The sequence below is a fragment of the Oreochromis aureus genome, linkage group 19 (genome assembly GCF_013358895.1).
Source record: "Oreochromis aureus strain Israel breed Guangdong linkage group 19, ZZ_aureus, whole genome shotgun sequence".
NCBI lineage: Eukaryota > Metazoa > Chordata > Actinopteri > Cichliformes > Cichlidae > Oreochromis > Oreochromis aureus.
In genome coordinates, this window is record NC_052960.1 from 18379035 (window position 1) to 18391885 (window position 12851).

General features: G+C 42.6%; 1 protein-coding gene across 2 annotated transcripts in view; it reads left to right on the forward strand.

The window, feature by feature from the left end:
• asap2a (ArfGAP with SH3 domain, ankyrin repeat and PH domain 2a) overlaps positions 1-12851 on the forward strand; it is a 58440-nt gene that overhangs the window by 8268 nt on the left and 37321 nt on the right. For both annotated transcript variants that reach the window (XM_031758239.2, XM_031758240.2), the window contains exon 2: positions 8565-8637. In XM_031758239.2, the coding sequence (XP_031614099.2) occupies positions 8565-8637 (73 nt within the window). The remainder of the gene's footprint in view (positions 1-8564; positions 8638-12851) is intronic.

Consider the following 12851-nt stretch of genomic DNA (forward strand, 5'->3'; position numbering starts at 1 on the left):
TTTAAGGTGAAGTCAGAGGAGGGTTTTTTCCCCACTCCTTCCTCAAAGTGCAGCACATTTGGTCCTTATTTGCCCCCACCCTCTCCTGCAAACTTTTATCAGCCTCCTGCTACTTTTATAAACTTCATTAAATACTCCCCCTCAAAGTTAGGCAGACCGTTTTAGCAGGTTTTAAATACATGGCGCCATCGGGGTCTTACGCCTGCTGCTCATTTAACCCTCATTTTTAAGATCTTTTATGTTATATTTGAAGTCATGCACAGAGCGTGGTGGATACAGTGACGCAGACCTGAATCTGTTAGTGATGGGCTGGGGCTGCTCAGATGCTATAGATGCATTTCACTTTGAGGCAGTGCAGCTGTCTGGGGAAACCAAAAGGAAACGATACTTGCATTGGGGTCTCTCACCTTGTAAAATGTAAAACACCGTGATATACGCCTCGGGGCTTAACACGAAAGTTTGTTTTCTCTGCCACTTAAAGCGCTGCAGTTGATGTTGTCATCCCAGTGTGATTTCTGGCAGCTGGTAGTCAAGGCTGTGGTCCAGCAGCGGTCTTTGTAGTGCTCACCGAGGAGCTGTAAAGCAGCGAGTACGTGGTGCTAAAGTACTTGTGGGTGGATGAGATGTTTTCAGAAACTTGCAGTTGGGGAGAAAACTTAAACAGAAACGAAACAGAAACTTCCCAAGTGAGTTCAAGCTGGAATTATTAGGTTCCCTGGAAAAAGATATTGACTCATAATAAATGTAGTCACTGCTTAGCTTTGTGCTGCAGTCTTCATCAGTTCTGTCGCCAAAGATGCCAAAATGCATGCATTTCTGTGTTAATGAGCTCGTGTCAGCGTGGAGTTTTCCATGCTGACCTCGGGCAGACTGACTTCTCACATCTCAGCAGTCGAGGGAACAGAGAAAGCCTGCAACTATGGCCTGTTAGCAGTCCGCTCCACGAAACCCACCTCTGTCCAAATATTGACTTTTCTCACTCAGCACAGAGAAAAGTTGTGAATGAAACACTTGAAAGTGTCTTTAAAGCAGCTCTTTTAAAGAGGGAATTCATCTGCAGCTCAGCTGAAGAGGTTAAAAATCGAGATTATAGATAAAATCTGTGAATATCAGAAGCAGAGAAATAAGAAAACAGCACGACTTGAGCACAGCTTCCTCAGAGACATGCCTCTTGGTTTTAATGTCTGCATGTTTGGAGACATATTATACTTGTTATACATTTCAAAGTAGCCCTGATATTTACTTACATTGAGCCTCGATGCAACAAAATTCATCCACTGTTGGGTTGAGCCTTTGTTCTTAGCTCCTGTTCCTCGCAAACAAAAGGTTTGAACAGGAAGAGAGACGGGCTTCTGCGCTCAGTGTCACACCTTTGTGACTGAGATGATCATATTAAGCCACAATAAACATGTTGCTTCACATCATACAACATCATACAGAGCCAAGAGTTTAAAAAGCTCTCCAAGGGGATTACTTGTGGCTATTGTGACCTCAATATTTGTTTAATATAATAATCACCACTGTGAATGGAAACTTATGACAAGGTATAAGGAAAAGCATAGTAGGTCTACTTCAGTGTCCTGAGTGTTGAGCTGAGACACAGAGAGCGAGTTTCCCTTCCTGTGTTTACACTGTGAAACATATGGAACTGCAGACAGCAGCTCAAAGGCTGGTCAGTACTTTGCACTGTGCAGCTGCTTCAACAGCACACCTGCAGAAAAGCTGACTTGTCCCTTTTTTGTAATGTTTCAGACCGCAAAGACCGCATACAAATGTAATGTTTTATTTATGTTTCTCTTGGGCCCAAGTATACTCATTTTTTTTTCAGGTGACTCAAAAAAAGGCAAAGTTTTAGATGCAGTCTCACACAGTGTATAGATGGGCGTTAACCTCGTACACCTAATGATAGATGTTCATAAGACACTTATGCAGCGCTAGTGGTCGACCTGCTAACCGCTTTGAGTCAGTTGCTATTTGGCCTGTGAAATTTTTTACACAGCTCATCTGCGGTTTCAGATCTGAAAATTTGACAAACTAGGAAATAAGTTAGATCTGTCTCATTAAGAGATCCTGTTCCAGTTTTTGCTGTGGGGAAATAAATATGATAAACGTGATGTTGAGTGCAGTCAAATGATCTTCACATCAAAACTTGGGCTTTTTCTGTCCTATTAACTCACTCTTTTAGTTGTAGTTGTTTTTTCTGTGGAGCTACTGTACGAACACATGCAGCAAATCCTAGGCTGCTGCTTTCTTACTCCCTGATTTCCACTATATGAAGCAGACGCTTCCTTGGGTGGCTGTCGCAGGCGGGGGGAGCTTAAAGGGTAAGGCAAGGTTATAAGATGAGTTATAAAGGCGCACAGACAGAGCGCAGATGTGCGTGTGTGTGAGCTTCTGAGAAGTGTGTGAAGATTTCTCGGATTGCCTTTCATTAAAATTGAACGTGTTTGTTGTCTGCTGATGGGGCCTCTGAGGAAAGAGGGACGGCATCTTGCAAAGCAGACATGCTGTCATCAGCAGATAGTAGCTGGCAGGAACAATGGGGCTGGGTCTCTGTCTTGTCTGTCAGTCACTCCTGCATGCAATCATCCAGGAATGTGTTTCTTCTTCAGACAGAGGAGACAGAGGTGGAAACTGCTACGATAAAACAGGCCTGTTAGCTGGACCCACTTTTGCTGGCGTTGTCGATCACTCCCCGCTGTCTCACATGGGCACGTAAAGTGTTCGTGTTCTCACTACCTCACTGTGTTTTGGGTTTTGTTTCTCTTCTGAAGACATAAAGGTTCTTTTGTCAATTACCAGCTGTTTTAAATTAAGCAAAAAAACCCCACTTCTTTATTTTGTCCTTATATAATGTCACTTTTTTCAGTCTGAAACCAGATTTGAAGTAAGTTTTAGTTTAGAGCAGGTCACCTACTAATATGAAGGTTGGTGATCTGCATGCCAAATATCCTTGTGCAAGATAGTAATCCCAATTAGCTTTCCGATGCATCCATCGGAGCATGAGTGTGTGTCAGTGTTGGATAGAAAGCACTTGCATTGGAAAAGCATAGAAAAAAGTGCTTGTATGAATGAGTGTGAATGAGTCAAGTTGTTTTAAAAAAAATTCTTTGAGTGCTCCGTTCGAGTATGAATGATATGTGTCCACTGTTTTTTTTTTTTCTCCTCTTAAAAAAATCCTTTAAATTCTTTTAATTTTTTTAAATTTAAACTTTAGTGGAGTGGAGTTGAGCATCCTCAGCATTATTCAGCTTTACGGTGTCTTCTTTCCTTCTGTGTCTGATATTATCTATCAGCTGTGGGCTCACGGGGATCAGTAACATGACATATAATAGCAATTCAGGAAATGTACAAACTTAAGTGAATGGATCACTCTGACAGTCACCGCCGTGACCCTGAGTTAGTCTGCGCAGATCGGCTGCAGCAGATGCTGCTTGGTTATAATCACCACGATGATGATGCTGATGTCATGCCTTTAAGATGATTATCAGTGAAATTCAGTTTGGGTCTCTCCCCTTGTACAAGATTGAGAAAAGTGCGCTTCTAGTTAGTTTACTGTGAACTGCTAACAGGGAGGAGAAAACTGCTGACATTGCAGAAATGTCACATAAATTTGGCTTGTGAAGCAGCTCCAGGCCGGGCGACGAGGCCTATTGTGTGTGTGGATTCAGCTCTGATCCTGGGCTGATGAAATATTACAACACCGCGGAGTTCCCCTCGCACTGTGAATACATTTCTGGGTTAGAACTGTTTTTTTTGAGCGGCTGCTTTAAACAAAGTCCTTACAAAATTTCGCACTATGCTCAAATGTGGGCAGTGCATCGGAGTGCAAATGTGTGAAAGTGATTGATGGGTCATGTGAGAATGAGTCAGAGGAGTGCGTTTGCTGCATTTGGTGGGTTTATTACCCTGCTGGCCTGTCAGACCACTCTGTGCTGATTGAAGGGGTCTGCCGAGGCATGATTCTGATTGATGGTGTGCTTTGCGCTTGAGCGGGGGACACCTTATGTCTTTGGGAGGCGAGATGCCTGTTCCAATGTGCATGTAAGGCTTGGACTCATCACTGATGTACGGACTGATTAGTGTTGTTATGAGAGAGGTCAACCAGAGGTTTAGAGGTAACAGTCTGTGAGAGCAAAGTATCGACAGCTGAGCAGCCAGAACATAAAAATTGGCTGTTTAATATTGTGCCACTGAAAATAGCTCTGACCCATCGGATCGCACTCCAGCACCAGGTCATTGACCCAGTGTGTGGGGAGGGAATCATGCACTCTTTGTTCTTTGAGCTTATCCTGGGCCAGTTTTGCAATTAGGTAGGGCACATTTTCTTCCAGCAGGAGGCATCTGTCATGGGGGAGTCCCACTAACCTGTTTGGGGAGCAGTTTTAGGAGGGGTGATACATGTCAAAGTAATATCCACAAGAATGAGAGGACTCTAGCACATTGCAGCACATGAGGCAGCATGTGAGTAGTGAAATATATTCTGGGATAGTGCCGCATCCACCAGCGCACCCAGTTTGCATATTGCACTGAAAACCTACTTAAAACGAGCTCTACTGGAACACAAACCTCCTTTATCTAAATAAAGTTGGACTCTTTTATTCATCACAGCTGTTATAACCTGCACAGGGAAATGAGGTCACATTGAAGTCAATGTTGTCTGAATGTCAGTGTTTCCCTGTGTAGTTTGCAGTAGTCGACAAATAACTTCTAACACAGAGGCTGTTAGCTGATACTAATGCAGATCGCATAGCCGCCATCTGACTGCTCTGATACAGCATATGCACCAAAATCTTTAGTCACAAAACTAACAGATTGCTGTAAATCTGATCCATTTGGCTCGTCGTCCTCCATGAAAACATGCACTTTATTGCCAGAGAGTCCCGCTGAGTGAGAGTCAGAGTGCTCCATGACTACCGACCTCGTCTTGTGTCGTGTATTTTTTAATTTAACAAGTCATTCTTATCTCTTGTTATAGAACTCGCAGTTCAACTGAACTACAGCAGTGTGAGCTTGCGCCTGACCGTTATCTCAGTACATGCAGCACACATTTTGCTCTTCTGTTTTCAAATTATGAATTAAACATACACAGATGATTTATTTTTTATTTTTATGCGCAAAACTCATCTGTAAAATTCTGCTACATGCGTTAGCTTCAGCAGCTCACCTCTGCTTGACCTCTCGTCCTCCAAACCAAAACACACTCAACCTCAAATGATCAATAAGCAGATGAAAGGTTCAAGCATGTTTTTTTGAAATTGCTGGCTAGCTTAAATGAATTCAGCTATACGTGAGGCAGTTTTCATGACACCCTGAGAGTTACAGCGTAGTCAGACTGTGAAATTGCACATCATATCGCCTCAAGCGCCAACCCCTCACTATGTCTGATATGTTTCGAGCCTGAAAATCATTAACTCCACCTTATGTTGAAGAGGGGATCAATGAGATCCTCTGGAAGCCTTCTACGCTCTCACAGAAGCTCAGATACCAGCAGAAATGCTTTGAGTGCTTTTATGGCTTTCGTTCTTAGCACTTGGAGTAGACTTGATGTACAAAGGCAAGCCCCAGGTGAGATTAGCTCTACTAAAAAACCGCGCTCTGTGTTAAAAGTCTTTGTGTAGTTGAATTGGTTTGGCGGCGTATGCAGAGATGATACTCTTTGTAGGAAAGCTGTACTTTTCCTCAGTCCTTTTTCCGATTGAAGCTCAGTCAGCGCTACAGCTGCAGAGTCGGTCTGAGCCAGACAGAGCTAATGGGATAATGGCATATGTTACAGATGAGTCATTTAACGGTAGCTGAAGGAACTAAAACCACAGAACTGTAAGTCCCACTTATATGCAAAAGCTTCTTTTAATTTGCACAGTTCCTCTGGTTAAATACATCATATTTTATTTTTAGCACATGTTACTGTTACCAGACACTTCTGTCTGGAAGCTTAGTTGTATAAACACATATGTTCAGGGGGGGAAGGAGTTATATTTAGAAATTTGAAATATTAGCACTTTGCACATGCCTGTGTTTTCACAGCATGAAAAATGCCTGAACTGTATGTGGGAGAGATTTGGTCTTCTGTGAAACACCAAGTAGAGGTTGACAGTGCGGATAATATGCTGCTGTTTCAGGGGTCAAGGCTAGGTGAGTGTGACCCCGGGGTATTTTTCAGCTGAAATGAGCAGACTAAATGCATTTGTCAAAGGCAGGAGTGTGTCATGTATCTTATTAGTTTAGTATTTGTGTTAACAGTTCTGCACATATTAAAAAAAAAACTATTAAGAAGTTAATAAAGAGAGTAATGAAACAGGAAAATGCCCACCGGTGTCTGCTAATAAGGGAAGGTTAAATCATTCATCACTAAAAGTGAGTGAAGTTGATTGAGAGCTCTCCTGCTGGGGTAATCTTACTTTTTGCTTCATGATGGATGTGGGAAATAAACTTCCTGCTATGTTTCCATCCTCAGTCTGTTAATCTGCTAACTAATTTTCTCATCTGCAAATTAGTGATTTGCATCAAAGTGCCAAAGTGCCTTAAGCTAGCATGCTTTCCAGTGATCAGGGGTAGACTGCTTTTGTTTCAAAGAGATTTCCTATTGTAAAAGACTCCTCGGCTCTACTAATATTGCCGACCTTGTGAATGGTAAGTTGTATCCCTTTGGTTTTCCGTCAAACCCACTCTTAGTTACAGGCCTAGAGACCAGTGGGGAGTCCACTGGCAGTCACCAGTTCCCCCACCCAGTTTGCGAGTGGTTGCTAACAGCTTCTGTGAAGCCGTTTGCTAAAGCTGCAGTCATATATTTTGAAAGTAAAAGTTTTGCCTTTTGTGCCTTCATTGCTGCTCGGCAAGTGGTTGGATAGTGTTTGCAGACTAGTTGGCAAGCAGCTGTGATATGCTAGAAAGCGCAAGGAGGTTTTTGGTGCTCTTTGCGTCCAATTTAACGTAGTCACAGCCTGCGTGACATAAGATGGCAATGACTAAAATCATCACCTGGCAGCTCCATAATAGTTGGTAGTTTCATGGTTTCTCTATCCATTTTTTTATATACAGTTTTTTGAAGTTACACCGATTTTACATTCAAATAAGTGTAAATTTTATAGCTCATTAAACTCATTAAAATGCTGTTAAACTATAAAAGTTTCATCATTCTGTTCAAGACTGATCCCCCACACCCCATTAGTCTTTTTTCCCTCTTCCATGAGTGTAACTGTATCCCCTAACAGACTGACAGGGTCCCCCCTCTTTACCCTTATAGGTGGCCTCTGTGAGCCCGTACTGACAGAAGAGTGAAAGAGGACATTGTGAATGTTCTTGTCTTTTCTCTGAGCTCTGTGTTTTATTCTGTCTGTCCCTCAACCAGTGCCACTTAATTTATCTGTCACTTTCCCTTCAAAGTCTCTCATCGCTTCCTCTGTTCTTTTTGTGTTAGTGTGGGTGAGATGTGACCTCAGGGAAAACGACGTGCTGAGCAGTTATTCAGCATCTCGGAGCCTGGATATTAAAACGGCACCGATTTATGGATTTAATAAGTTTTGTCATCGCATCTTGTGTAATTGCAGAGTAGAAAAAGTGCGTGTGAAGTATGTGTGAGTACATTGCTGAATGGGAGTCATTGTCTATTTTTGTTTTCAGGGAGTTGAGGGGATCTGATGGGTGTCAGTAAGACGGGGAGCGGGGCAGAGAAAAGTGGCGCCAGCTTTACCCTGGTCAAGCGGACATACTTAATAAAGTCCCTAAAAACTCAATTTCCTAAAAACCCCCTCACCCCAAAAGATTCCTGCTGTCATCACCGACACAGTGGCGCATTGTGTCAGTGTGACTTTAGCTTTTCTCTGTGAGACTGGCCTTAATGTATTGGAGGGAAGGTGTGTTCATGCATGTGTGTGTCTTATGTGTGTATATTCATTGCGGGAAAATTGCCCTTCTTGCAATGGACCTCAGTTACTCACTGCTCTTGCCCTACGAGCCGTTACAGTGATGAACACACACACACACACACACACACACACACACACACACACACACACACACACACACACACACACACACACACACACACACACACACACTGACTAATGAGGGAGCCCAGGTCTATTCTTGGCTTTACCTTGAATGATGCATTGCTTGGAGCCACATCGGTGGGTTAGAAACACACAAACTGTAGCGACCACACACAGGCGTGGATTGAGGATGTGGACTAAACCGAAACCACTCAACGCCTCATTACAATTCAGAGCAGAAGCACAATCTGGGATTGGGAGGTAACTATCTAACAGTACACATTTAACAAAGGTGGTACGTTGTGTTACTGCAGAAAGCATGGCTGCTTCCAAAACCTCAAAATCTGCACACAAATCTGAGAGATTCAGATCTACCTCACAGGAGAAAGCACCGTACAGACTGGTGTTTCTGTATTCTGTGCACACTGTTGCACTACATCCTACTGAGTTTACCTTTGGAAGAAGAGTAAAGACCTCATGCAGACTAAACATACGCCATCTTTTTCACGCCATAAATTTGCACTTAGTTGAACGTTGACTTCTTAATGGTCTCTTCTCCGTGTGTCTGTCCAGGCTCTGGATGTGGATCGCAGCGTACTGTACAAGATGAAGAAGTCTGTGAAAGCCATCTACACGTCTGGGCTAGGTGAGTCTTGACTACGCTCCATCACCATCTTCTTCGGCTGGTCCCTTTGGAGGTCACCACAGCAGATCGCCTGCCTCTTCTGCATTACTGAAAGAACAATGCTGCATGATTCGAACATTATGAACCGTTGTAACATGCCAGCACTAAAGCAAAGAGTTAATTTGCAGTAAGACTGCATGCTTATTTCTTACCTTTTGAGTCTCCTTTAAGAGGAGACTCCTTGTTGGTGTGCAGTGAGCAGAATACTTCTATGTCTTTATTTAGTAAAAAACAATATTTAAGAAGTTGGTTTGCTGGAAATACTTTTTTTTCCTTTTACAGTTCGTTTGGTCTTTATTTTCTGTTTGATTTTAAAAGAAAATATATCCTCTGTCTTTGAGGGGGAGGCACGGGTTTTTGTTTTTGTCTTTTAAGCCCTGTGTATGTGTGTGTGTCATTACCATGCTCATTATGCCTGGCTGTGCCAGTGTTGGGTGTTTTTTAGCGTCTTTTGTTTGGCCTGCCTGACAGAACCCCGCTGAGAGGGAGAAATGGAGAGAGAGGGAGAGAGACCTCTGAACAATGTGCTGAGCACGTCTTTTTCAGAACAGTGTGAGCTCTGTTCAGGCCAGAGGGACAGCTGTCTGATCCAGACCCCCGGAAGGAACAGCTGGGGAGGGGCACAGCCCGTGTTTGTATGTGGCCGCTGAGGCATGGACACACATGTTCTCACGTCACTCTTAAACATGCATTTACATTTATAACGTCCAGCACTTTTCAGTCTCGTGTAATCTTACATGCAGGTGTAAGTGTAGGCATATAAGCTGCAAAATGTTGCTATAGACTCTTCATTTGAATCTTTTTACTGGGACGTTGCTGCATTTCAGACAGTTTTTATAGATGTTTGGAGTAGAAACATTGCTTTGTCTGTGGAAATACCACAGGGAATGCTCTTATTTATACTCATTTCAAGGGATGCTCACATGAATGGAGGTCACCTTTTGTTATCAGCAATTATCAAGGAGAAGCAGCCCGGACACCAGTGTGTTTTGAGTATAACCAAGAGGATTTCAGTTTCATGTCTGTGTGATCCTCATGTGCCGAGTACATCGCACTTTTAAATGGAAACACAATAATGACAGTTATTTAGTATATTTTCCAAATACAGGCTACTAAATTAAAAGCCATGCCTTATACTTTAAGTTTTATTGATCCATATTTCTGTAATAACGGTACATCGACTGAGTGTTGTGACAGGGGCAGTTTAAATTACTACCTGCCAGTTCACTTCAGCTGTTAGGGCTTTTTTTCTTGCTAACTCGCACTTGTTTTTATTATTAGGCGGCTGCAGACCTCCTCTGTTGTGGCTCAGTGTGCTCCCCGCCCAGCAGCTAAGTGTATACAGACATTTAGCTGCTATCTGGGGAATATAGTGGATTATGTTGCAGGTGAAGCCAGATAATTACCTTTTGGATTTGGTGGTGATCAAAACAAGAAAACCAGAAAAGTGAGTATTATGTTTCTCAGGTGACCAACCTAACAGTGTGTATTTCCTCATCAGACACACCTGTGTTCCAAATGAGGAAATGAGCATCGCCAGGTTGTTGTGTTATCCCGAAGTCTGACAGACCTTAGTTAATGTTTGTCCCTTCAGGGCCGCAGGCTAATGCCAAGGATTTAAAATATGAGCGATCTGCTTCCTTTGCTGCTGCAGGCGTCTACAGAAAGCTTGGCTTGCTCACTAGTGGCTGCATATTTCGTAGTTGGACCATCGGCTCAAGTGGCTGCAAGGCAGCGTCGCCTTGTTTGTTTGACGGCGTGCCAAACTAACCCGCACATCAGTGTAATGTAAATGAGTTACATAGGGCCGTAAATAAACAATCCCTCGACTGCAGTTTAGGAGCAGTGTTTATGTGGGCGGCTTTGCCAACCCTTTTTACCTGCAGAAACAAGCTACATGCACTCAAAAATGATCCTATGGTCTCTTTAAAACCAGCTGAGATTATTTAGTTTGTAAGTGGTTAATGACAGCATGCAACTTGTATATAAAGCCAAGCTCTAACATAAATATAGAGGGAAAAGCATCACTTGAGTTTTCTTAATGTTCTCCAGAGAAGGTGTTGTGGGTAAAGTGTGAGTAATGTGACACATAACAGGGAGCCTCAGCACCTGCTATGGCTGACTGACTCTTCCAAAGTCCTGCAAAGATATTTTAGGCTAAGAAATAACGTATTGTAACGATGAGGAGAAAGAGGAGCTGGGTAAGCAGAGGGAATGTTGAAGGTTTAGAGACTGTATTGAGGTCAAATCAACGATTTTTAAGAATTAGCATCTCAGGGAAAATCTGAGAGGCTGAGTGTGCATGGTGAGTTTGTAATGTGGATAAAGAAAAAGATGGGAAAGGGAGCGAGAAAGAAGGAGTGCTTTTAAATGAGCAGGAGAACCCTGCAGAGACCTGTCAAGGTGTCAGCATGTGGGTTTTGATGAATAAACCAGCAGCAGCATCTCAGACCTCAGAAGGAGCAGGAGCCGATCGAGCAGAGCTGCTCGGACAGGCTTGTCAGAGCTGCTGAACAGAGAATAACTGGAGGGGGATGATGTACCTGTAGCCGGGAAGGACAGTTAGTTGCTGAATATAATGCAGAACTCAGACCATGCTGCATCAGAGAAACACTGAAGTTGATCATGTGTCTGCAGGTAGCAGAGAAAATGAGATTCTCCATAAACTTTTAACACAATTACCCTGAATTAATGTCTGAGATAAATGGCCCGAGGAGAAACTAAAATGAATGCAGAGAGGACTCAAAAAAAAGAGCTCTTGTTACTTGTGTAAAGTAGTTTCTTAGATTTTAGTAAATACAATTTAGAAAATACAATGTTGTCTTTGCAAGACTGGAATGCGAAGGTTTCAGGTGGAGTTGGAGTTTGCAGCTGGTTAAGCTGCTGGGTACATAATTGATATTTAATTATTTATGTTTATATATAAATATGTATATTAATATTAAAATAAATTATTTCCATGTGCATTGGCTTGCACAGAAATGTAGCTTTAGACAAAGTCAAGTTGGCCGAGCTAACTCCCCCAGTTTCTGTTTTCATTCTAAGCTAACTGGATTTGTACTATAGCACATGTTCTCACTCACTGTCATCTCACTTACTGTCCTCGTTCCAAGAATTTGCAAAAAACATATTCTAGCAAAACATCGAACTTGAACTTTAAGGAAAGTTCTCTTTCTCCTTTGATTGTCCCTCATGCCTCTGCGACTCCTTGTCTCTGTCCCATGGGACTAATAGTCACGCTTCCTTTTCTCTGTGCTTGTTGTCATTTTGCTCAGCGTTGTTTTCATTGAGTCCTTAGAGAGATCTGGAATTGATCGGAGGTCACCGGCGCATTGTGTCGCCGAGCGTCAGCTGACCCGGACTTACGAAGCTGTGTGGGAGAGACGGAGAGAGGAAGCTGCTATCTGGTGATTAAACCCTGCATGTGTGGGAGAGAAATGGAAGAGGCTGCAAAACAAGCCTTTGGGATGTAAGATAATCCTCAGCAGACGCCTGGAAAGCTGTACGTGTGTGTGTTTGTAAGTTTAGGAGGAAAGATACAGCGATGAATGCCACAGGCGTGAGCAGGCTTCTGTCTCACAGTGAATGCAACTTTATCATTTCCTGAGGTTGAGCAACAGGAATCCTTTTCTCTCCCTTTGACACATAATACGCCATTTACTTTCAAGCCGACTTCTTAAGCCTTTTTTTCCTGAATTTAAGCCCATTTTGTATTTCTCATGCTGATTTTAAGAAGATGAAAGTACTGACTTCAGTTATACAGAGGAGAGGGGACCATCTATCCTTTTATTTTCCTTATCTTTATACATTGCTGATACAATATACACTTAGCAGTCAATTTATTAGGTTCAAACTGCTTATTAATGATCTACTGCAAATAACACGAAAAAGCTTGTTTCAGAGATACCAGGAGAAGCTAAATAAAGATGACTTATTATGAACTGTGACTCATGCAAAGCTACACTAGTAGAAACTAAGACTAAAAATATGGACTACAAAAAAGCACAGCATTCCCCACATTGAGTTTTTTGCAGAAGGGTAAGGGTTTATGTCAAAGTGGGCTGGATTGTGATTATTTGCATACCTGTGCAATAGCCTGAGGAATCACTAAGAACTCGCAATCGGCCTGACAGCTCTTCACTACTTGTAGTTCATTTAGTATTTTCTTACTTCTG